Source organism: Ovis canadensis, chromosome 20, assembly GCF_042477335.2.
Source record: "Ovis canadensis isolate MfBH-ARS-UI-01 breed Bighorn chromosome 20, ARS-UI_OviCan_v2, whole genome shotgun sequence".
Lineage (NCBI taxonomy): Eukaryota > Metazoa > Chordata > Mammalia > Artiodactyla > Bovidae > Ovis > Ovis canadensis.
This window is the reverse complement of record NC_091264.1, coordinates 19,346,829-19,372,973: the sequence shown is the minus strand read 5'-3', so window position 1 is coordinate 19,372,973 and position 26,145 is coordinate 19,346,829. Positions and strand designations below refer to the sequence as shown.

The 26,145-nt window shown below is 37.8% G+C and overlaps 1 protein-coding gene across 1 annotated transcript in view; it reads right to left on the bottom strand.

Moving 5' to 3' along the window:
* Positions 1 to 26,145, bottom strand: part of COL21A1 (collagen type XXI alpha 1 chain) — a 245,398-nt gene that overhangs the window by 135,784 nt on the left and 83,469 nt on the right. The window contains exons 3-5 of the mRNA XM_069564079.1: positions 21,383 to 21,934; positions 3,774 to 3,942; positions 1,272 to 1,488 (exon numbers count right to left, since the gene is read on the bottom strand). Coding sequence (XP_069420180.1) covers positions 1,272 to 1,488; positions 3,774 to 3,942; positions 21,383 to 21,934 — 938 coding nt within the window. The remainder of the gene's footprint in view (positions 1 to 1,271; positions 1,489 to 3,773; positions 3,943 to 21,382; positions 21,935 to 26,145) is intronic.

Below are 26,145 nucleotides of genomic sequence, written 5' to 3'. Positions count from 1 at the left end.
ACACATTTGACTTGGAAAATACACTTTTACTTTTAGTTTATGTATTTTATTAAATATATGTTTCTTTGGGGGATATAAACTGTCCCGCTAATAAATGCAAATTCTATATCATTATCTACCTGTATTTAATGTTCTGACAAATATGACTTTACTTCATTACCCTGTAGGACATAGCAGTATAAAGCAGACCAACATGGACTTTGAAACTGACCAGACCTAAATTAAATTCCTGATGTCACAACTTAACTAGCCATGCTAGTTAAGAGAGAACTTAATAAAAAAAAAAAGAGAGAGAGAGAGAGAGAACTTAATATACTTGAACATTTTTTTTCTGTAAAAGGAGAGCAATAGCTCCTTCCTTGGGTGGTTATTATAATTAAATATTCCTGGCACTTAGAAACAAGTACTGAAAATATAATTTTCCCCACCTCATAATCTCACACGAATTAAGACATATTTTCACTAAAATTGAGTTGCCATATGATCCACTCCTGGTTATATATCCAGACAATATACTATACTTCAGACAAAACTATACTTCAAAAAGATACATGCATCCCTATGTTCATAGAAGCACTATTTACAATAGCCAAGACATAGAAACAACTTAAATGTCCATCAACAGATGAATGCACACAGATGTTATATACATTTATGTATGTTTTATATATATGAAAAGAGTGAAGTACTGCCATCTGCAGCAACATGGGTTAGATCATCATACTAACTGAAGCAAGCCAGAAAGAGAAGGACAAACACAGTGTGATATCACTGATATCTGGGATCTAAAATAGGACACAGACGAACTGATTTAAGAAATGGAAACAGACTCACAGACATAGAGGACAAAACTGTGGCTGGCAAGAAGGAAGGGGTGGGGGTGGATTATGAGTCTGGGATTAGTAGCTGCAGACTGTTACATATGCAGTGGACAAATGACAAGGTCCTTTCCACTGTACAGCAGAGAGTGTTATATTCAATATCCTGTGAGAAACCATAATGGAAAAGAATATGAAAACGAATAACATATATGTATAAATGAATCATTTTGCTGTATACCAGAAATTAATACAACACTGTAAATCAACTATACTCCAATAATTTAAAGAAATAATAATTGTCTTCCTTTGCTGCTTTTATTCAGTAAGCAAAATGACATTAGGAAATCAATATCTTTTCAGTCATGTTAAATTATGGCTCTCCTCTCCCAAAACACATCAACTTGATGCTAATTCCCCATGAATAACACAGTCATACCTAGGCATCTTTACCTTAACTCGAGGATCAGCAAAGGTGACCACTTGTGAGCCATTAATGATGCTGGTTGTTGTAAATAATAATGTTTTATCCACTCCATTTAAGGTAACTGCTATTTGTGGCCTTCCATCAATGGTTAAAATTCTCCATAAATCCCACATTTTCTTGACCTTAAATCTCTGAGTGGAGACAAATACGTATGATGGAGGAAGACCTTCTGGGAAAACATTACTGGAAAAAGAAGACTGTGTATAAGCTTAAAGAATTCTCAACATGTCTACAGATTTATCAAGAAAAAACTATATCAACATACAACATTATGGGGGGATGCGAGAGAGGTTCAAAAGGGAGGGGATATCTGTATACATATAGCTGATTCACTTTACTGTACAGCAGAAACTAGCACATTGTAAAGCAACTATGCTTCCCTGGTGATTCAGATGGTAAAGAATCTGCCTGAAGTGAGGTAGACCCGGGTTCAATCCATGGGTAGGGAAGATGCCCTGGAGAAGTAAATGGCAATCCACCCCAGTATTCTTTGTGTGTGTGTGTGTGTGTGTGTGTGTGTGTGTGTTTTACTTTATTTTACTTTACAATACTGTATTGGTTTTGCCATACATTGACATGAATCCACCATGGGTGTTTACAAGCTCCCGATCCTGAATCCCCCTCCCACCTCCCACCCCATATCATCACTCTGGATAATCCCCATGCACCAGCCCCAAGCATCCTGTATCCTGTATCGAACATAGACTGGCACTTTGTTTCTTACATGATAGTATACATGTTTCAATGCCATTCTCCCAAATCATCCCACCCTCTCCCTCTCCCTCTAAGTCCAAAAGTCCATTCTATACATCTGTGTCTCTTTTGCTGTCTCACATACAGGATCATCATCATCATCTTTCTAAATTCCGTGTATATGTGTTAGTATACTGTATTGGTGTTTTTCTTTCTGGCTTACTACATTCTGTATAATCAGCTCCAGTTTCATCCATCTCATTAGAACTGACTCAAATGTATTCTTTTTAATGGCTGAGTAATACTCCATTGTGTATATGTACCACAGCTTTCTCATCCATTCATCTGCTGATGGACATCTAGGTTGTTTCCATGTCCTGGCTATTATAAACAGTGCTGCAATGAACATTGGGGTACCCGTGTCTCTTTCAGTTCTGGTTTCCTCGGTGTGTATGCCCAGCAGTGGGATTGCTGGGTCAAAAGGCAGCTCTATTTGCAATTTTTTTAAGGAATCTCCACACTGTTTTCCATAGTGGCTGTACTAGTTTGCATTCCCATCAACAGTGTAAGAGGGTTCCCTTTTCTCCACATCCTCTCAAGCGTTTATTGCTTGTAGACTTTTGGATCACAGCCATTCTGACTGGTGTGAAATGGTACCTCATTGTGGTCTTGATTTGCATTTTTCTGATAATGAGTGATGTTGAGCATCTTTTCATGTGTTTCTTAGCCATCCGTATGTCTTCTTTGGAGAAATGCCTATTTAGTTCTTTGTCCCATTTTTGATTGGGTCATTTATTTTTCTGGAGTTGAGCTGCATAAGTTGCTTGTATATTTTTGAGATTAGTTGTTTGTCAGTTGCTTCATTTGGTATTATTTTCTCCCATTCAGAAGGCTGTCTTTTCACCTTACTTATAGTTTCCTTTGTTATGTAGAAGCTTTTAATTTTAATTAGATCCCATTTGTTTATTTTTGCTTTTATTTCCAGTATTCTGGGAGGTGGGTCATAGAGGATCCTGCTGTGATTTATGTCGCAGAGTGTTTTGCCTATGTTCTCCTCTAGGAGTTTTATAGTTTCTGGTCTTACATTTAGATCTTTAATCCATTTTGAGTTTATTTTTGTGTGTGGTGTTAGAAAGTGATCTAGTTTCATTCTTTTACAAGTGGTTGACCAGTTTTCCCAGCACCACTTGTTAAAGAGATTGTCTTTACTCCATTGTATATTCTTGCCTCCTTTGTCGAAGATAAGGTGTCCATAGGTGTGTGGATTTATCTCTGGGCCTAAAGAAACTAAAGACCTATATATTGAAAACTATAAAACACTGATGAAAGAAATCAAAGAGGACACTAATAGATGGAGAAATATACCATGTTCATGGATTGGAAGAATCAATACAGTGAAAATGAGTATACTACCCAAAGCAATCTACAGATTCAATGCAATCCCTATCAAGCTACCAGCGGCATTTTTCACAGAACTAGAAAAACTAATTTCAAGATTTTGATGGAAATACAAAAAACCTCAAATAGCCAAAGCAATCTTGAGAAAGAAGAATGGAACTGGAGGAATCAACTTGCCTGACTTCAGGCTCTACTACAAAGCCACAGTCATTAAGACAGTATGGTACTGGCACCCCAGTATTCTTACCTGAAGAATACCATGGACAGAGGAGAATGGTGGGCTACAGTTCACAGGGTCACAAAGAATTGGACATAACTGAGTAACTAACACACACAAAAATAATAAAATAAAATAGAAAAATACATATAACATTTACCTTGTGAATTCTGATAAATCAACTTTTGATGTTATTTCATATCCTTTAATCTTTGTTGGTGAAAGCTGAATTCTCTTCTTAGCCTTTTTCTTTATACCCAAGCCTAAAAGAATATCAAACCCCTTCTCATCACGTGCTGCCACAGGAATTCGTGTTGGACAGACAGATTCTATGAAGGAAAAGGCGTAAAAGTTGATTAATCATGGGTTACTTCAACAAAAAAGAAAATTAAGGGAGGAATAAAGAACATAGTATTCTAAAATCTCTATATGCATGCAAATGTATGTAAATGTATTTCTGAGAAAACGTTTTTGTTTTCAGGGTGTTTTTGTTACTTGACAATGGAGTCTTAATTGTCTTCTTTCTCCCTAAAATGGGATGAAATGTAAGATGAATATTTGTTTATGAACTGTTTTAAGGGCAACACTGTGCTGAAGTTTACACTTCACTATTTTAACTAAGAGGCAACGAAACACCTGGCCTGTGGTAAAGGCGGGCTGGAGCAGGATTTCTGCTTCTCATCCAGGATTGTCTGGGAGTCACACTCCCTTGGATACTGCTCTTGAACTTCTTGGATCCGGGAAATGAACTCTGCTTGCTTGCTTGCTTTCCCAGCATTTGAGAGGTAAGAAAAAACATGTGTGTTGCTCCTTATACTCTTTCCAGTTCTAGCAGTTTATAATCTTACAGTTCAAATGTCGTTGGATCTCTCACTCTGGAAAAAACTTAACTGTGGGTCTTTTCTGTTCATGGAAATTCTTCAAATGGGCCTATTATCTCATCTATGATTAATCAGATTATACATTCTATTAATCACATTCATAAATGAATAAAGAATTTTTCCTTAAGAAGAGTCATTAAGGTTTGCATTATACAGTCATGTATATAAATTATAAAAATGTGATGTGCTTTTCAATTATCTAGGAAACTAGTGTCTCAAATTATGTGGAAAATTCTGTACAGTTGAAATGCTATTAAGCTGTTATACTGTAGGAATGTTGCAATATTTTCAGATTCTTCCAAGGCCATCATATAATATACACACTAAGCCTGACTGCTTATATTTTATAGAGCAGCTAACAGAATATAAATAGAAGAACGTCCACAAAATGTGCTTTAAGATAAGCATTCTCCTGAAAAACATTAAAGAGAGGGAACAGTATCATATTTATCCTATAATAAAAAGTAATGAGATGGATTTTATTAGGTCAATAATACTGTCATAACATTTAGCACAAAATACTGAAATTAATTAAAGCTTTGTTATAGATAAAATTAGATGTATTCCTGAAAAGATACGGATATTTGCATCTCCAGGTCTGAGGATGCTGAGTTGTTTTTAGCTTGCTTGTTTGTTTCTTATTTTGTTTTTGCTTTGTTTGGCTGCAGTTGTCTGTTTATTGTTTTGGCCACACAGCACAGCAAGCGAGATCTTAGTTCCTGACCAGGGATCAAACTTATGCTCTGTGTAGCAGAAGCTTGGTGTCTTAATGACTAGACAGCCAGGGAAGTCCTGGGGTTTTGCTATTTTAATAGCTTTATCGAGGTAAATTGATATATAATAAATCAAACATAAAGTTTACAATCTAATAAGTTTTGACACATGTATATACCTGTGAAACCAACTCCACTGACAAAGCAATGAACATGTGCATCAGCCTCAAAAGTTTCCTTACGTTCCCTGCAATCTGTTCCTGACACCATTCACGATCCCAATCCCATCCGCATTCTCAGGCACCACTGATACGTCTTCTGTCACTACAAATAAGTTTGAATTTCATATAATTCTATAGCAATGGAAGCGTATTGTAAGTCCTCTTTCTTGTATGGCTTCTTTCATGCAGCATGATTATTTTAGATCCACTCTGGCTATTGTTTCAGTAGTTCATTCTTTTTGGATGCTGATTAGTGTCCACTGTATGGATATATCACAATTATCTACACACCTGCTGATGGACATTTGTATCATTAATATTGGAAATAATGGAAATAAAATTAAGTTTTCATATAAATAGAATTAGATGTATCCCTGGGAAGGGAAGGGTATTTTCCTCTTGGATCAGAGGTTGCTGAGTTTTGAAGGACCTAATCTATCACATCCTTCTTCCTCTAGGAAGCTTAGCGCTAACTGATGAGAAGATACAGAGACTGTGCAAGCAGAAGGTGCTGGTTAGGGATGTGAACCACTGAGTCTGATGAGACAGTGAACTCTAATTAACCACCTCTGCCTGGCAGCCCAGCAGGACTGATTCATTCCCCACCACCTGAGAAACAGGACTTGCCTCTAAGCTCACATAGGATCCACAGAGAAAATGGAGCTCGAACTTCACAAACCTGTCCATCCAAAAAGAAAAACCTAAAGGGACTTTGCCAACATGACCATCTACTTATCTCAGATGCCCTTATCTGAAGAAACATTTTCTCATCAGTGGTAAGCAGTGAAAGAAAGTGGAGAAAGTCAATCTACATACTCACTGCAGCATTGCTTTTAATTTGAAAGAATGAGAACTCCCCAAAAAACTTTGCCTGCACCTAGACAAAAGCCAACTTAAGTGAACTTTGAGCAGAGAAGTGACAAATTAGACTTCACTATTAAACCAACCTTATATTTCAAAATAACCCATTTTCTGACAAATATTAATCTTTTACTATGTTGCTAAATAAATTTCTTTTCATCTCTACTTAAAATTGAAATTTCTTATCATTTAGAAACTCATTTTAATGTAAAATCAAGACAACTTATTAAAAGAAGAGATAGTGTAGCTGAAGCTCCTCCACATGAAAACACAAGAAGCAGGGAATAAATGTGGTAATAATGCTGTATTCAGTCCAGTTCAGTTCAATCGCTCAGTCATGTCTGACTCTTTGTGACCCCATGAACTGCAGCACGCCAGGCCTCCCTGTCCATCACCAACTCCCAGAGTTCACTCAGACTCATGTCCATCAAGTCGGTGATGCCATCCAACCATCTCATCCTCTATCGTCCCCTTCTCCTCCTGCCCCCAATCCCTCCCAGCATCAGAGTCTTTCCAATGAGTCAACTCTTCGCATGAGGTGGCCAAAGTACTGGAGTTTCAGCTTTAGCATCAGTCCTTCCAATGAACACCCAGGACTGATCTCCTTTAGAATGGACTGGTTGGATCTCCTTGCAGTGCAACGGACTCTCAAGAGTCTTCTCCACCACAGTTCAAAAGCATCAATTCTTCAGCGTTCAGCTTTCTTTACAATCCAACTCTCACATCCATACATGACCACTGGAAAAACCATAGCCTTGACTAGATGGACCTTAGTCAGCAAAGTAATGTCTCTGCTTTTGAACATACTATCTAGGTTGGTCATAACTTTTCTTCCAAGGAGTAAGCATCTTTTAATTTCATGGCTGCAATCACCATCTGCAGTGATTTTGGAGCCCCCCCCAAAAAAAGTCTGACACTGTTTCCACTATTTCCCCATCTATTTCCCATGAAGTGATGGGACCAGATGCCATGATCTTCATTTTCTGAATGTTGAGCTTTAAGCCAACTTTTTCACTCTCCTCTTTCACTTTCATCAAGAAGCTTTTAATTCCTCTTCACTTTCTGCCGTAAGGGTGGTGTCATCTGCATATCTGAGGTTATTGATATTTCAGCAATCTTGATTCCAGCTTGTGCTTCTTCCAGCCCAACATTTCTCATGATGTACTCTGCATAGAAGTTAAATAAGCAGGGTGACAATATACAGCCTTGATGTACTCCTTTTCCTATTTGGAACCAGTGTGTTATTCCATGTCCAGTTCTAACTGTTGCTTCCTGACCTGCATATAGGTTTCTCAAGAGGCAGGTCAGGTGGTCTGGTATTCCCATCTCTTTCAGAATTGTCCACAGTATATTGTGATCCACACAGTCAAAGGCTTCGGCATAGTCAATAAAGCAGAAATAGATGTTTTTCTGGAACTCTCCTGCTTTTTTGATGATCCAGCAAATGTTGACAATTTGATCTCCGGTTCCTCTGCCTTTTATAAAACTAGCTTGAACATCTGGAAGTTCACGGTTCACATATTGCTGAAGCCTGGCTTGGAGAATTTAGAGCATTACTTTAGGCTGTATTATATAACTGAACTCATAAATCAATAGATTAAATTCTTCCTGCCATTATGATGCAAGATTTGTTCCTGGCAGGGGGCAGGGTAATACAGAACAACATGAAGCCTCATTTGAAATGCATTTGATTTAAAACTGCAACAGAAAGAACTTTATTTGAAAAGAAAATGTGTTAAACATTATATCATAGGAATATTCCTATTTGAATTGCTCTTTTGATTTGTTTTACCAAAGAGAAGTTATAAGATATTAGACAAAGAGCTCCAACTGAAGATCAGAATCTGAGGTTTAGACCAAAGCCTTCCTCTTAACCTCTCATGAGCCTCTGGCTTCTCATCTGTGAAGTGAGAATAATGCTCTCCTTCACAGGGCTTGTCTGATGATCAGATGCATTGATGTATATGGAAATGCTTCATAACTTCAAAATAGCATGCAAGTGCGGGGAATAAAGCAAGTACTGTGTTCATCCTTTTTCTATAATCAAGTCTTTTGCACTGTATTCTATTAATAATCTCCAGGATTGTACAGGAAACGGTGTGGCATGGTGCGTGAAATCAAAAATGCCTATCAGTAATCACAATATAGCCATGGTTTCATTAATATCTAGCACATCTCATTAGTGATCATGCATGCTCAGCCGTGAACAGCTCTTTGCAACCATACAGACTGAAGCCTGCCAGGCTCCTCTGTCCATGGGATTTTCCAGCAAGAACACTGCAGTGGGTTGCCATGCCCTCCTCCAGGGGATCTTCCCAACCCAGGGATCTAACCCATGTCTACTATGTCTCCTGCATTGCAGGCAGATTGTTTACCACTTGAGCCATCAGGGAAGCCCTCTCATTAGGAAAAATGTATTTAAATAATTACATTTTATTTTTCTTTAGGCCTTCAATTTTTTAAGTGTAAAGTAAACGTAAAATTTATCATTTTGACTGTTTTTAAGTGTAAATTCACTACCATTAAGTATATTCAAATGTTGTATAACCACCACCACTATTCAGGGAACCAGAAAGGAAAACAAGGAAAAACCACTAAAGCAGAAAAGCTTCAATTTTCAGAAATAGAAACTTTGTACCCATTGGACAATAACTCCTCACTTCTCTCTTCTCAGCCCCCGCTATCCTCATATTTTCTTGAAGGAATAATCTTTCTTCCCTATTTGCTCACCTACAAGAACAATAAAATATCCTCATTCACAGGAATCGAAAAGTAAAATGTAGCTAAAATGCTCAAATACAGTTTGTAAGTTTGCATACACTGGCTATGGGAAACAGGTAAAAGAAAGTTTCCATACATAAAAACCTACTTTGATTGCCAACCAACAATTGTTCCAAAACCTTCCAGGGAAATAAAGGTAAATAACTAACTACTCTATAGTGTCCTAAAAAGATGTATGTATAAGCATAGAACCAATTTCCACTGGAAATTGGAAATAAAAATTGGAACTTGGAAGTTATTTTAAGGACCAAGAAAATCAAATGCTAACAAAATCAGTCAGAGGATAATACTCACGACAGGTAAGTTGAACAATCTAGATAAAGCAAGTTAGTTTGAAGAAGTACATTTAGGAGCAAGGACAAAAACAGAAAAAGAACTCAAGATCTAAGTTTGCAAGTGCAGGAAACTAAACAGTTGTTAATTTTAGCCCAATATGTTCAGAGAGTATTCAGGAAAGGAATGCTTTCTGGAACAATAGATCATTCCAACTTATTTTAAACACTAGGGTGCAGTAAAAATTGCTTTCTGTTAAATCTAACGGATAAGTAATATAAGTAATTCAGTCTTATCAGGGTCATAAAAACATGTTCTATTTAAAATCCTACCATAGTCAGGGACAGAAAAACTGTCCATCTTTTGAGTCTGACCAGGACAATTAGATATGTCCAGCTACTCCTTTCTATGTGTGCATGTCTGACTGTTGGTGACCCCATGGACTATAGCCTGCCAGACTCCTCTGTCCATTTGATCTTCCTGGCAAAAATAGAAGAAGGGGTTGTCATTTCCTCCTTCAGGGTATCTTCTCAACCCAGGGATCAAACCTGTGTCTCCAGTGTCTCCTGAACTGGCAGACATATTCTCTACTGCTGAGCCACAGGACTGGAAAAGGTCAGTTTTCATTCCAATCCCAAAGAAAAGCAATGCCAAAGGATGCTCAAACTACTGCACAATTGCATTCATCTCACACGCTAGCAAAGTAATGCTCAAAAATTCTCCAAGCCAGGCTTTAACAGTTCATGAACCAAGAAATTCCAGATGTTTAAGCTGGATTTAGAAAAGACAAAGGAACCAGAGATCAAATGGCCAACATCCAATGGATCATCAAAAAAGCAAGAGAGTTCCAGAAAAACATCAGCTTCTGCTTTATTGACTATGCCAAAGCCTTTGTTTGGATCACAACAAACTGTGGAAAATTCTTGAAGAGATGGGAATGCCAGACGACCTGACCTGCCTCCTGATAAATCTGTATGCAGGTCAGGAAGCAACAATTAGAACTGGACATGGAACTGGTCCCAAATCAATAAAGGAGTACGTCAAGGTTGTGTATTGTCACCCTGTTTATTTCACTTCTATGCAGAGTACATCATGAGAAATGCTGGACTGGAAGAAGCACAAGCTGGAATCAAGATTGCCGGGAGAAATATCAATAACTTCAGATACACAGATGACACCACCCTTATGGCAGAAAGCAAAGAGGAATTAAAGAGACTCTTGATGAAAGTGAAAGAGGAGAGTGAAAATGTTTGCTTAAAACTCAACATTCAGAAAATGAAGATCATGGCATCCAGTCCCATCACTTCATGGGAAATAGATGGGGAAACAGTGACAGACATTATTTTCAGTTCAGTTCAGTTCAGTCACTCAGTCGTGTCCAACTCTTTGTGACCCCATGAATCGCAGCACACCAGGCCTCCCTGTCCATCACCAACTCCCGGAGTTCACTCAGACTCGCGTCCATCGAGTCCGTGATGCCATCCAGCCATCTCATCCTCGGTCGTCCCCTTCTCCTCCTGCCCCCAATCCCTCCCAGAATCAGAGTCTTTCCAATGAGTCAACACTTCGCATGAGGTGGCCAAAGTACTGGAGTTTCAGCTTTAGCATCATTCCTTCCAAAGAAATCCCAGGGCTGATCTCCTTCAGAATGGACTGGTTGGATCTCCGTGCAGTCCAAGGGACTCTCAAGAATCTCCTCCAACACCACAGTTCAAAAGCATCAATTCTTTGGCACTCAGCCTTCTTCACAGTCCAACTCTCACATCCATACATGACCACAGGAAAAACCATAGCCTTGACTAGATGGACCTTAGTCAGCAAAGTAATGTCTCTGCTTTTGAATATACTATCTAGGTTGGTCATAACTTTTCTTCCAAGGAGCAAGTGTCTTTTAATTTCATGGCTGCAATCACCATCTGCAGTGATTTTGGAGCCCAAAAAAATAAAGTCTGACACTGTTTCCACTGTTTCCCCATCTATTTCCCATGAAGTGATGGGACTGGATGCCATGATCTTTGTTTTCTGAATGTTGAGCTTTAGGCCAACTTTTTCACTCTCCACTTTCACTTTCATCAAGAGGCTTTTTAGTTCCTCAGATCATGAATTCCTTATTACCAAATTCAGACTCAAATTGAAGAAAGTAGGGAAAATCACTAGACCATTCAGGTATGACCTAAATCAAATCCCTTATGATTATACGGTGGAAGTGAGAAATAGATTTAAGGGCCTAGATCTGATAGATAGAGTGCCTGATGAACTATGGAATGAGGTTCATGACATTGTACAGGAGACAGAGATCAAGACCATCCCCATGGACAAGAAATGAAAAAAAGCAAAATGGCTGTCTGGGGAGGCCTTACAAGTAGCTGTGAAAAGAAGAGAGGTGAAAAGCAAAGGAGAAAAGGAAAGACTTTATTTTAGGGGGCTCCAAAATCAGATGGTGATTGCAGCATGAAATTAAAAGATGCTTGCTCCTTGGGAGAAGAGCTATGACCAACCTAGACAGCATATTAAAAAGCAGAGACATTACTTTGCTGATTAAGGTCTGTCTAGTCAAAGCTATGGTTTTTCCAGTAGTCATGTATGGATGTGAGAGTTGGACTATAAAGAAAGCTGAGCACTGAAAAATTTATGCTTTTAAACTGTGCTGTTGGAGAAGACTCTTAAGAGTCCCTTGGCCTGCAAGGAGATCCAACCAGTCCATCCTAAAGGAAATCACTCCTGAATATTCATTTGAAGGACTGATGCTGCAGGTGAAACTCCAATACTTTGGCCACTGAGGTGAAGAACTGACTCATTGGAAAAGACACTGAGACCTTGATTCTGGAAAAGATTGAAGGCAGGAGGAGAAGGGGATGACAGAGGAGGAGATGGTTGGATAGCATCACCGACTCAATGGACATGAGTTTGAGTAAGCTCCGGGAGTTGGTGATGGACAGGGAAGCCTGATGTGCTGCAATCCATGGGGCTGCAAAGAGTTTGACATGACTTAGTGACTGAACTGAACTGAGTCACCAGGGAAGCCAGATGTTAACAAGATGTGAGATTATCATACTAATTAATAACGAACACATTTTTCCAGATCTCACCTAGCCCAGTTTATAAGTGCCTATTCAATCCAATTCTACTTGTTAGATTGTTTGTAAGCCACCCCTCTGCAGAAGTCACATATTTTATTGATAACTGGGGAATCTTATATGGAGATTTGCAGTCAGAGACTGAAAGCAATTTTACTGATCCAGATCCAATAGTCCAGTAAAATATAGTCCTCTATGATGCCCCTGTGTACAACTCAGATCTATGCAAGCCAGCTCCTTTAAACTTTCCTGAATTGAACTTGCCCTTAATGGTAAGGAAAAAGTGAGTATAGGTGTCACTGACACACATCCCTCAATGACATTCAGTGACAAATAATTTGCCTTTCTGAATGTCTGTTATATCATCAGGGGCTTCAGTATCATGTAATGTACAAGTCATACAAAAGGTGCCACATCCACCATGGTTTCAGTTTCAATTTAGTACTAAGACTGTAATAACTTAGCCTCCATCTCATCATATTGGAAATACAATAAAATAGCAATAGCAAATCCTAAATAAATTATCCAAGAAGAAGTCCATTTACCAAAGCCCAGATTCACAAAATTTCTTTTCTCATCACTGATTAAGTGATCTCACCCTTTTAACCAGCAAGCAATCCCACTGTCTCGAAATATAGATTGATTTAAAGTCAAGAGTACTTCATCAGAGGAAGATGTCTGCCCAACACATGACTGACAGACAGTGGGACCTAGTAAGCATAGATTTTTATAAGACTCCTTTCAGTGGTGAGTCAACAGAACCAATAAACTCCAATTAGCCTTAAGTACAATTTGTGTGCAACCCAGAAAAGTAAAAATCTTTTTCACCAGTGAGTAGTCTCACTAACAGAGAATGTATTATTTTTCAACAATAAGAAAAATATAAGGAATGGAAATCCATCCTTGGCTTAGAAAATAAAGGGTAATTACACAAGTAACTCATCTGGTTTTGTCAGTTTTCATTTTAAAAGCATTGATTACATGATGACATGTTAAGCTATTCCTTTCTCTGATTGAATACTAGAGATGGAGAAAGGTAGTGCATTTTACCTTTAGGCAAATCCAGACACTAGTCTGTATCCCATTCCTATAACTCATTGTTTACTCTTTTTTTTCATTTTTAACTTAAATGAGAACTTTTGTTAAATATTACAGTTATGCATCATTTTAACATGCTAACTCTTTTGTTTATTTAGCAGACATCCAGACATCTTAACATGCCTGTCTGTTGCTCTAGCCTCTAGCATGCTGATAATAATGTGCATACAATGTGGTCTCTTTGCTCTCACACTGATAGGGCTGACCTCTGTGACCAACAGGAAAGACACTGGTGTCCTCCTCGCTCTCTTGGATGACTCACTCTGGGGGAAGCCAGTCGTCATGTTGCAGGGATGTTCAAACAGCTCCTTGGAGATGTTTACCTGCCCAGGACCTGAGACCTCCTGCCAACAACAGCACCAACTCGCCAACCTTGTGAGTGAGTCACCTTAGAAGCAGACCTCCAGCCCCAGTCAAGCCTTCAGCTGACTGCTGTGCCAACTGATATCTTGACTGCATTCCTTGAGAGAACCTGAGTCAGGATCACCCAGCCCAGCTTTGCCCATGTCCCTGATCCACAGAAACTGTATGAGATAATAAATGCTATTATTATTTAATCCAAATACAAGATAAAATGAACGAAACAAAATGAAAATAAGGCCTCTGTTACCAAAGCTGGAGTCAGCCAATTAGCCTAAGATCATATTCAAGAACCAAATTCAGATCTGGTTCTGACTCCATAGATTGGGCTAGACCATCATATATATTCACATGGCCTCAGGTTTATAGAAAGAACTATCAAGTGCTTTACTTTAATATACATTGCATTGTGCTTACTGAATTTTTCAAACTTTTTTGTAAGATACAACCTACATTCAGTAAAATACCTTGATCTACTCTATGAATTATGCTATGATGTACTTAGCCATTTTCCTGTGAGCAGTCATTTGAGTTGTTTTCAGTTTGGGGCTTCTTTAAATAAAGCTGCTATGAACATTCTTGAATAGTCTTTTGGTGACCATATGAACTTATTTCTCACAGCTAAATATTAAGTAGAACTGCTGTTTCATAAGGTAGCAGTATTCTTTGCCCTGATATATAATGTCAAAGACTTTTTCAAAGTGATTGTACAATTTTCACTCCTATGGGCATGCCAATGGTCATTTTAAAGGATGTTATAATAATAAAATATGTCATTAAGTGATATGTATTATATAAATAACATTTTAGAGAGAGAGAAAGAATGGGAGAGTAAGCTACTTATATAAGCTTTAAACATTGCTGAGAAAATTATTCTGAATATTTTCTATTTATTTCTTTGCTAGAAATAATGAACTGAACATACTCAGCTGCATTTAAATCCAATCATAAACCCTGAGAGCAAGGTCTGTGTGCTATAATTTGAATATTTTCTGAATCATACCATACCATAGTCATCTTACATTTTCAAATTTAATACTCATCATTGGTTTTCACATGAAATATAAACATATCATATTTCTTTATTAGAAACATAGCTCTATTCTAATTAAATGAATGGAAAATCCATATTTTTGCATACACTACAAGGCCTTGACAATGTAGGTTGTCACCAATTCAGATTAGATTTAAATTCTTTTAATCTACAGATAGAAAACAAAATGATTCCCCTGACTATTCAATGAGGTTTTATGAAATGTTACCCCTCATCAAATCCCATCTGCCAGATTCACCCCACCTCTGACCTCTCATTTTCCTGTGCCCCATCTCTGTGGTTAGGAATTCAAGCACATATGTACCAATAGTGGAGAGGCAGAGGGAAGGAAATGAGCTCCATGTGAGAGCAGAGAGATTAACCACATGCTTGTTATGAAATCATGTAATCATGAAATCCTATCTCCAAAAGCAACTCAGTTGCCCTGGCCATGGCTCCTGATATGTGTATCTTTACCTTTTGTGGCTTCCATTGAAATGTAAGTTAAACAGAGTAGGGGAGAGGAGTATACCAGGCTGTTATTAGTATTATGCCTTGAATTAGATAATCAAATTATCCAGCAATCTGCAAGCAAACAGTCATCCAAAATGTGAATAATTTCAACAAGAGAAAAAGAAATTAAGAAGTCCTGAATATCATTCCAAATTAAAGTACACCATGGTGGAAAGCACTGAACGGAAAAAAAGCCCCAGTGCTTTTTGGGATGAAAGACACCAAAGTTCCACTTAGGGAAGCCAGCTCTCTTTCTCGCTCCCCTCTCACCTCTCTAAGAACATATGGCTACATTTACACAGCTAATTGCCTTCTGACTTCTGGTGCCTCTTGAGTCCACACCATATACTCTTTTAAGAAACAGATACAGTTCCTGCTTCATCCAAGAATCACGATGGTGGAGAAAGGAATGGTAAGAATACACAGGCTGTCTCCAGGTCCTGCTCTTTGAACTGTCTTCTGTGCACAGGTGAGTTCAGCTCACCTGAATCAAAATATAGGTCCTGAAACTAAGTCCTTCAAACCACAAGCTATTGGAAGCCGTTGTAGATACTTAAGGTTGGTACTTTCCAAAGCACAAGGAGAAATCACTTTCTTTTCTCTCCTCATTCTATTGCATCAAGGCCATGCTTGGCTGACTCACGAAAACAACAGAAGAATGATGTCAGCAAGATAGCAGAATAGAAAGTCACGACAACCATTCCCTAACTGAAATGCTGATTTAACAATGATATATGGGCCAAAATACCTTTATGAACACTCCATATTCAAGTCAGGAAGTTGAAGTTCCCCAGATGAGCACAAAAATAAGAATAACATCTTAAAGTAGGCAATAAGAGTGATTTCACCCTGGCACATCAGTTCCCTCTCCAGGATGACACAAATAAGTGCCAAGAGAGATGCCCTTGCTTATAATGACTCCCCAGTGAGGAAGAAAGAAAAATGGAGCATGCATCTAATGCTCCAGCTTTCAGAGAAACTGGAGAGACAGAGAGACTGGAGAGATGGAGAGACTGGTTTCTGTCTTGACTCATTTGCAACACTGATGGAACCAGAATCAATTGAATGCCTGGGGACTACAGAGAACAAATAAGAGTGTGACGGTGGCTTGTTGTGACATGGCTCTGCATGGTCAGGAGAAGACACATGACTTGAAGCTTCTGCCTCAGGAAGAGAAAAGAGTGGAGATGTATTCAGCATCCCAGCTTTTCAAAGGGCTGCCTGAGGGAATGATATTGGTCCCACCTGACTAATGATGCTGACAAGGAGCCAGCACTCCTGGACACCTAGTGGCCACTAAGAACAAGGAAAGGGGGGAATTTGTAAAACTAGAGGACTTGAAGTGTTACAGGAAGATACCAAATGGAGTGAAAGATTATGAGTTTCTGAAAAAGAAACCTGTCTCACTAATTAACAAATTGCTTACACAGTCCCAAAGAAATCATATCCCTCCAAAAATGGTTTCAAAATCTCTAGCCAGGTAGATTGCTGAGGGACTTCCACTGGGCAAAGCCTGTTGGTAAAGACTGGGGAAAGTGATTGCTTTTTCAAATGTGTAAATCTCAACACAAAACTATGAGATATATGACTCAATCAAAGGAACATAATAACTCTCCAGATACTGACCCTGAAGAAAGAGAGGTATGTTATCTGACAAGAAAACTGCCAACCGAAAATAACATACCTGGCAAAACTGTCATTCAAAATAGAAAGAAAAATAAATACTTTTCTAGATTAAGAAAAAGCTCATCACCACTAGGGCTCCCTAACAAGAAATACTAGGGAAGCCCTTCAAATTGAAAGGATATTAAGCAGCAACACAAAAGCACTGGAAAGTATAAAATTTGCTGGTAAAGGTAAATATAGAGACATATTCAGAATACTGTAACACTGTAACAGTGGTATTTAAATCACTTTTAATTCTGATATAGAAAACTGTGAAAATATATTAATGGATACACAGTATAAGATGATATAATTTGTGGCATCATTAAAAAGTGTAAAGGGGGCAGAAAAAAATAAAAAATAGAGTTTTGAAGTTATTAAAATAGATTGCTATAACTACATGATGTTTTCTATATCAGAGGAAACTAGCATGCTACAGTCCATAGGGTTGCAAAGAGTCAGAAATGACTGAGTAGGCATGCTTGCGTTACATAGTAACCCCAAACAAACTACCTATAGAAAATATACAAAAGTAAATTAAAAAGGAATTTGCATGTCACTACAAAAATCAATAAAACAAAAAAGAATCAATCCCTATCAGTAGTTATTCAGATGTGAATTAATTAAAATCCCCAATAAAAGGCATACAGTAGCTAAATGGATTTTTAAAAATAAGATTCATGCTGTCTATAAGAAATTTACTTTAGAATTAAGGACACACATAGGATAAAAGTAAAGGGATAAAGGGATGGAAAAAAGATACTTCATACAAAAGTTTACCAAAAGAGAACAAAAACGGTGACAAAATGGACTTTAAGTCCAAAATCTCTCAAAAGAGACAAGGAAGGACATTAAGTGGAAGTGAAAGTGAAGTCACTCAGTTGTGTCCGACTTTTTGCAACCTCATGGACGGTAACCTACCAGGCTCCGCGGTCCATGGGATTTTCCAGGCAAGAATACTGGAGTGGGCTGCCATTTCCTTCTCCAGGGAATCTTCCCAACCCAGGGATCAAACCTGGGTCTCCTGCATTGCAGACAGACACTTTACCATCTGAGCCACTAGGGAAGCCCATTATATATATATATATATATATATATATATATATATATATATATATATAATAAAAATTGGTTAATTTGCCAGTGAAACATATGAATTATAAATATATATGCAATCAACATTACAGCACCCAAACATATGAGGCTAACATTGACAAAACTGAAAGGGTAGACAGAAACCCAGTAACAGTAAGGGATTTCAATGTTCCAGTTTTAATAATGAATAGAATATTCAGACAGAAGGTCAACAAAACAAAAGAACCTGAACAACACTTTAGGCCAAGTGCATCTAATAGGCATATATAGAACACACTGCCTACCCTCATCATGGCCACAGGAGCAGAATACACATTCTTCTCAAGCACAGATGAAAGTCTCCAGGATAGGTAACATGTTAGGTTAAAAATAAATAAATAAATAAGCCTTAACAAATTTAAGAAGATTGAAATCATACCAGGTATATTTTCCAACCACAACTGAATGATATTAAAATAATTTTATTATTTTATTTTATTAATATTTTTATTAATATGCAAGGAAGAAAACTGGAAAATTCACAAATATGTGGAAATTAATACACTCTTGAACAATCCTTAAGTCAAATAAGGATTTGACTTTTTCGACAGAAGATATCTTGATACAAACAAACCGTAAAATACTACATACAGAAACATATGGGATGCAGCAAAAGCAGTACTGAGGAGGACATTCATAGCAATAAAAATAATAAAGATCTCAAATAAACAACCTACCTTTACAAGGCAAAAGAACTAAAAAAGGACAAACTAAGACCAAGTTGAAAGAAATACTCTCCAATATATAAAGAAATCATTTTTCCATCACTTTTAGGTGGTCTTGAAATAAGGAACATATTAAACAATACACCTTCAAGGAAATAGCAGATTCATGAATATGAAATAATCTATAGGGGAACAAAGAGTTGGATAATATTTTGTTCATCCTGGATCAAGAACAGTAGAATAGAAAAAGGAACAACCCTATATGCTAAACACCTCAAAATAGAAGTTAACTATTTGTCAAAGAAAAGGTGAGTTAGTCAAATAATCTAACATATATAATATTAATTATATAATAAATATATATAATTTGAGGCTGCTGCAATACAGCAGTGCATTAATTTAGTACATTAATCACAATGCGTAATACAGTATGAAATGTCAAGTGCAAAAAAACTCATATCTTCCACAAGTACAACTTCAAAATGTACATTTTAAAAGATGTCTATTGTACAGTGAATATGTGAACTGAATAGACACAGACATTACTTACATTCTTTTTCTGAGTGTGGATGAAGAAATATTTGGCAAGATTTCAAATCTGATTTTTTTTTTACAGATCAGACATTTTAGCTGAAAGAAGCTTTACCCCTTTACACACAGCTACTCTTTCATGTGTATTTTTAAAAATTTAAATACAGAGAATGCATTTATGAAAATACAGATCTTCAGGAAAAGTCTATGAAGCAAATACTAAACAGACATATTTAATCAAATTTATATTTTAGGATTAAAATGAATGGTAAGTGTAATTTTACCATGGAAAGTCTGTTTTAATAATGAAGTATACCTAACTTCAAAGTGAAAGATTTCTAACTAATCCAACAACACATTAAAAACCTAAATTCCTTTGACCTGTTCAACACAATAAAAGTCAACACAGTTTTGCTGTTACAGAATCATGAAAAGAATAACTGTACTGAGCATTTGTATTTACTTATTAGTACCTTTTTTTTAAGTTTTATTATAGAAAATACTTAATTTTCTATGCTGTTTGTTTTGAAGTGGTTTCTTAAAATATTAGTAGATAATCTAAAAACTTTGAAGTATTTTTCTCTACCACAGTCCCCTCAAATACAAAAAAAATAAACAAATTGTTTCTAAGTCACAATCATGTAGAAATTTTTCCATCAAAAGTGAACCAAACAATTTTTAGATTTTTTGTAAGTAAACTGGGAAAAAACATTTCGATTTGCATGAATATGATTTTGGGTAGATGGCACATTAAATGCCTATAATATTAAAAATAAATGATATGAATAAACTATTCTCCCCCCAAATAACATGAATGCAAGTATGTCTGTACTCTAAAAGTTTTAATATTTACCAAAATCTGGAACTTTCCCATATTTTACTGGATGATGTAAACTTAATTAACTCCAGTATTTTATGGAATGATGTAAACATAATTAATAGACTAGCAAGCACTATATTTTCAAAGCTTTCCTCATTGCTGGTGGGAGTTTGTTTTTCTCAAGTGAAGTTTTTAAGACTCTTCAAAAGTTTTAAAAATGTTAGTAATTTGATATTTGTTTTCTGTTTTCTTTAATTCCCATTCACAATTAGGTACTGGAATATTCAGTTATTTGTATTAGAAAAACTTAGGAATAAACCAACTATACAAAAATGGAGAAAATTTAAATAAATAATCTTAAAAGATTATATGCTATAATATTAATAGAGTAAAATCATACTTATAGTAATATAGAATAAATAATATGAAAAGAGAGTATGAAATTATTTATACAATATTATCCTTATTTAGGCAGTCTTCCCAAGTGGCTCAGACAATAAAGAATTCACTTGCAATGCAGGAGACTTGGATTCGATCCTTGGATTGGGAAGATCCCCTGGAGAAGGTAATGGCTACCCACTCCAATATTCTTGCCTGGAGAATCCCATGGACAGAGGAGCTTGGCAGGCTACAGTCCATGGGGTCACAAAGAGTCAGACACGACTGAGAGACTAAGGGCACACACACACACACACATACATACACACACACACACCACATCCTTATTTAGGCACATGAATAAACTCTCAAACACTCTGAAATCAAAAAAGACTAGAATGAAAAAGGCAGAAACCTTGCTAACAGGAGTGATATAATAATATATGATTTACATATATTTTCATTCTTTATGTATCTTAACTTTCTATGACCTCCACAATAAACACATTGTATCTGAAAGGAAAACACACACACAAAAATCACAAAATCTTATATCCTCCAACTGCAGATTTTACAAGAAAGCAATTGTTCCCCAAAACAAAATTTATCCAGAATAACTCTAACACAGAAACATGTGCTCACTTCAGTTCTGACTTAACTCATCTGACATTGAATATAACCATCTCCCCCACTGCAAATGAACAGGTTATAAAAAACTGTAGAAACTGTCATTCTTGCTTGTTTCCACATTATATTAAGGCTTACCTTCACAAAGTTTCTGCTTAATCACCTCCCTTATTTTGGATATTGCAATGTAGTCTTCCACATAAAACACATAGGTGGATGAAGGCTTGTTGGCAATAGCTCTAAGTTCTGCCTCTTCTGTTTCTGACCCAACACCAATGGCAAATAACGTTATTCTACTATCTCTTGCTGCTTCTGCAGCATTCTTGACTTCATCTTGGGATTTACCATCCGTAAGAACTACTGCTATCTTGGTCAGAAATCGTGAGGACTTGGCAAAAAGGTAATCAAGGGCAAACTGGATGGCCTTTCCAGTCCGTGTGTTTCCTCCCAAGTAATGTATTGACTCCATGGCAGCCATCAAGCTCTCTCCCGACTCATGGCTCCCCAGGGGGAGCTCCAGGACAGGGTAGTCACTGTACTGGACCACTCCAACCTGAATAAACTTCGGTCCTATGTCAAAGTTCTTGGTGATATTGACAAGCCACTTTTTCACTATTTCAAAGTTTTCTGGGCCAACGCTGTAAGAGCCATCCAAGATGAAAACTAAATCTGTCGGAGCAGTACGACAACCTAAGTGAGAAAGAAAATCATCAGAGTACATGTGTTACAGAAAGAACAAAAAGAGGAAGGTTTCAAATACATGAATTTTTAATTAACCAGATTGGGGAATCCTTTCACAATGTATATGTATATAAAGTCATCACAGTGTATACCTTAAATATCATACAATTTTATATATCAATTATATTGAATACCTCAATAAAACTGAAAATTTTTAAAGTAAAAGATACAGTAAGCAGTTCATAAGAGTTTTGTGAAGATTAATATGACACACTGTTTAACTTATGAAAATTCTTTATAAATGAGGGCTATGATTTTTGTTGATATTTTTGAATTATCTTAAGGATTAATGAATGAATCAGCTTTAAAATCAGACATTAAAAAATGGGTGCTTGCATTGTTGGTGGGAATGTAAATCGATGTAGCCCACTACGGAGAATAGTATGGAGATTCCTTGAAAAACTAGGAATGAAACTGCCATATAACCCAACAATCACACTATTGGGCATATACTCAGAGGAAACCGTAACTGAAAAAGACACATGTACCCCACTGTTCATTGCAGCACTGTTTCCAATAGCTAGGACATGGAAACAACCTAGATGTCCATTGACAGATGAATGGATAAAGAAGTTGCCGTACATATACACAATGGAACATTACTCAGTCATGTAAAGGAACACACTTGAGTTAGTCCTGATGAGCTGGATGAACCTGGAGCCTATTATACACAGTGAAGTCAGAAGGAGAAAAACAAATGCATATAAATGGGATCTGGACGGCCCAGTTTGCAGGGCAGCATTGACGGCAGACCTGGAGGGCTTCCCTGGAGGCTCAGGCAGCAAAGATCTGACTTCAGTGCTGGAGACCTTGGTTTGTTCCCTGGGTTGGCAGGATCCCTTGGAGAAGGGAAAGGCTACCCACTCCAGTGTCCTTGCCTGGAGAATCCCATGCACAGAGGAGCCTGGCAGGCCAGTCCATGGAGTCGCAAAGAGTCGGACACTACTGAGCGACTTGCACTTTCATTTTAGTGCAGACATGGACATAGAGGACAGACTTGTAGACACAGTAGAGGAAGGAAAGGGTGGGACAGATTGAGAGGATAGCATCAGAACATATGTACATTTACAATTTGTGTACATTTATATTTACAATTACCATATGTCAAACAGACAACCAGTGGGAATTTGCTGTATGATGCAGGGAGCTCAAACCCGGTGACCTATGACAACCTAGAGGGCTGGGATGGGATGGGAGTTGGCAGAGAGATTCAAGAGGGAGGGGTAACATGCATACCTATGACTGACTCATGTGAACGTACGGCAGAAACCAACACAACATTGTAAAGCAATTATCCTCCAATTAAAATTAAAAAAATCTTTTTAAATGATAGATAAAAAACAAAAAAAAATGGATGCTGCATATGAATATGACATTTAGATATCTCTTTGTAGGGGCAGGTATTGTTATAAAGCAACGTTTTATTCTATTTCTCCAGAGAATAAATGAAACCACAAAATATTTTAATAAATAAATGCATCATTTTCAGCTATACACTAACATCATTATCAATGAAATATGTTTAGTTAAATGCTAATCTGAAATATTTGTAAAAATACATATAAACCAATGAATGGGGAAAGGAACTAAGAACAAACTTTCTGCCAACTTCAGGACTCACCTAGCCAGCAAAGGCACACACATTCTTGACACAGTTGAGAAAATTTATATGAGCCAAGATCATGAAAGCAGCCATCTGTGTACTACACACAGAATGAACGTTTAAAGGTCTGATCACTCATCTTTAGCCACTTATGTAGTAAAACATTCCTCGTGTGAAGTGAGTCAAGTGCAAAGAGGTAAAGCCATTCCTCTCTCCATAAAAATAAAGACGTATTAAGATACCAGGAATCATGTGAAATCAGCACATCTTTGAGTTCTATCAAGAAAAAAGACTATCTGTGGTACAAGTTATACCCAGATGTACACACGTGAAAAGAACAAAAAACAAAAACTTTCTTAACTCTCTTTTCCACAGTATACAACACGCTTTTAACCCTATTTCATTCTTTCAGTGTGTTTATAGTGAAGACCTGCTCTCTAGGGACTGACTGGCTTCAAACACACCTGAGATATCTCTAAAAGCTCCCAGCCTAGTAAGACAGACAACGAGCTAGTTAGAGAAATGAAAAGAATCATGAGAACATACAGGAGGAGGTGGCAACCTAACTGGAAAGTCAGGGGTGGTTCTGTGGGAAAGCAGACAGGCAACCTGAGATCAGAAAGCAGCTTTATCTAGGTCAAGAGGAGGACATTCTACTCAGAAGGAAAGCAAGGGCAAAGTTCAGGAGGTGAGAGACAGACCCAGCCCTGTAGAAACGTTGGTTTGTCCCGGTGATTCTGTGGTCGACAGAGAGTACAGGGTGGAAGAGCCGCACTTGCTGCCTGCTTCTCTAACTTTTGCACTTAAGGCAGCAAAAATACTATTGCTTATGGCCCGCAGGACAAGGATGCCATGCCCTTGGAAACAATGATTTGGAAAAGGAGGAAGTGAGTCAAGGTAGTGAGATACAAATTTTAAGTCGTGTGATTTTACTCAGATGAGGTGGTGTCGCCATGCAGAGGGGTGTGAAGGACACTCCTTCAGCAACCTCTGTCATGGGGACTGTCGCCAGACTTCAGGGCAGGTACTGCAGAAATAGGATTCTGCCCAGAGACAAATTGTCCAAGGCAAGGGAACTCAGCTCTCCTGCTATCTTTGGAAGGTGGATGAGGATGACAGGGTTACGCTTTTATTGGTGTTTTGAGGGAGAGACAGGACAGGAAGGCTGTGTTTGCTGGCTCTTCGAGGTCACCCTTCTCTGATGCTCTGAAGTGTGTTGTGCCTGGAACTGTGAGTGTTTGTGTATCACTTGATTCAGTGATCATAAACTTGTACAGGGTTATTCTTGGCCATTTCTACTCCAGTCCGGAGCCATGGGGCCTATATTTCATATCTGCAAGATTACCCAAGAGGACAGACACAAAAGCAAGTGCTGCCATTTATAAACCACAGATGAAAGAGCACTCTGAGAGATCCCCTTGTAAGAGAGGCTGGATCACCAGAGTCACAGGAAAGGAATTCATTGAAGACAAAAGTGTTGGTGTTAGTCGCTTAGTCACGTCTGACTCTTTGCGATCCCATGGACTGTAGCCCCACCCCGCCCCAGGCTCCTCTGTCCATGGAATTCTTCAGGCAAGAATACTGGAGTGGGTTGCTGTTTCCTTCTCCAGGGGACCTTCCTGACCCAGGGATTGAGCCCAGGTTTCCTGCATAGCAGGCAGATTCTTTACCATCTGAGCCCCCAGGGAAGCCCACTGAAGATGAAAAGCTGGGTTCAAATATGAGCTGCAGCTCTAACCAGATGTATGACACTGTGCAAAGCCCATGCCATTTATGAATTTCTTTTCCCACTCAAAAAAACAAAGCATGTCCACCTCATGGAATGCTTGGGTGGAGTGAACTATGAAAGTGTTCTGCAAACATTAAATGTTATTGTTTTAATAAATTTTAAGTCAAGTTGAATCAAGTTGCCAAACCTGTTTTCTACTGTTAGAGGAACACTAATTCATTTATAAAGAGAGTTTATATTTATGAGTTTTAAAATATGAATATAAACCCACTTTTTAAAAATTTTTATTTATTTATTTTAATTGGGGGACAATCACTTCACAACACTGTGGTGGCCCCTGCCACACATTGACACAAATCAGCTATGGGAGCACATGCACCTCCCCGCTAACCTGGACCCCCTCCCACCACCCTCCCCACCCCATCCCTCTGGGTTGTCCCAAAGCACCGGCTTTGAGTGCCCTGCTTCAGGCATCCAACTTGCACTGATCATCTGTTTCACATATGGTAATATACATGTTTCAATGCTTTTCTCTCATATCATCCCACCCTCGCCTTCTGCCAGATAATCCAATAGTCTGTTCTCTACATCTGTGACTTTTGGCTCCATTGCATATACGATCATTGTCACTGTCTTTCTTAATCCCATATATATGTGTTAATATACTGTATTGGTGTTTCTCTTTCCCACTTATTTCACTCTCTATAATAGGCTCCAGCTTCATCCACTTCATTAGAACTGACTCAAATGTGTTCTTTCTTATAGCTGAGTAATATTCCATTGTGTATATGTACCACAACTTCTTTATACATTCATCTGCAGCCAGAC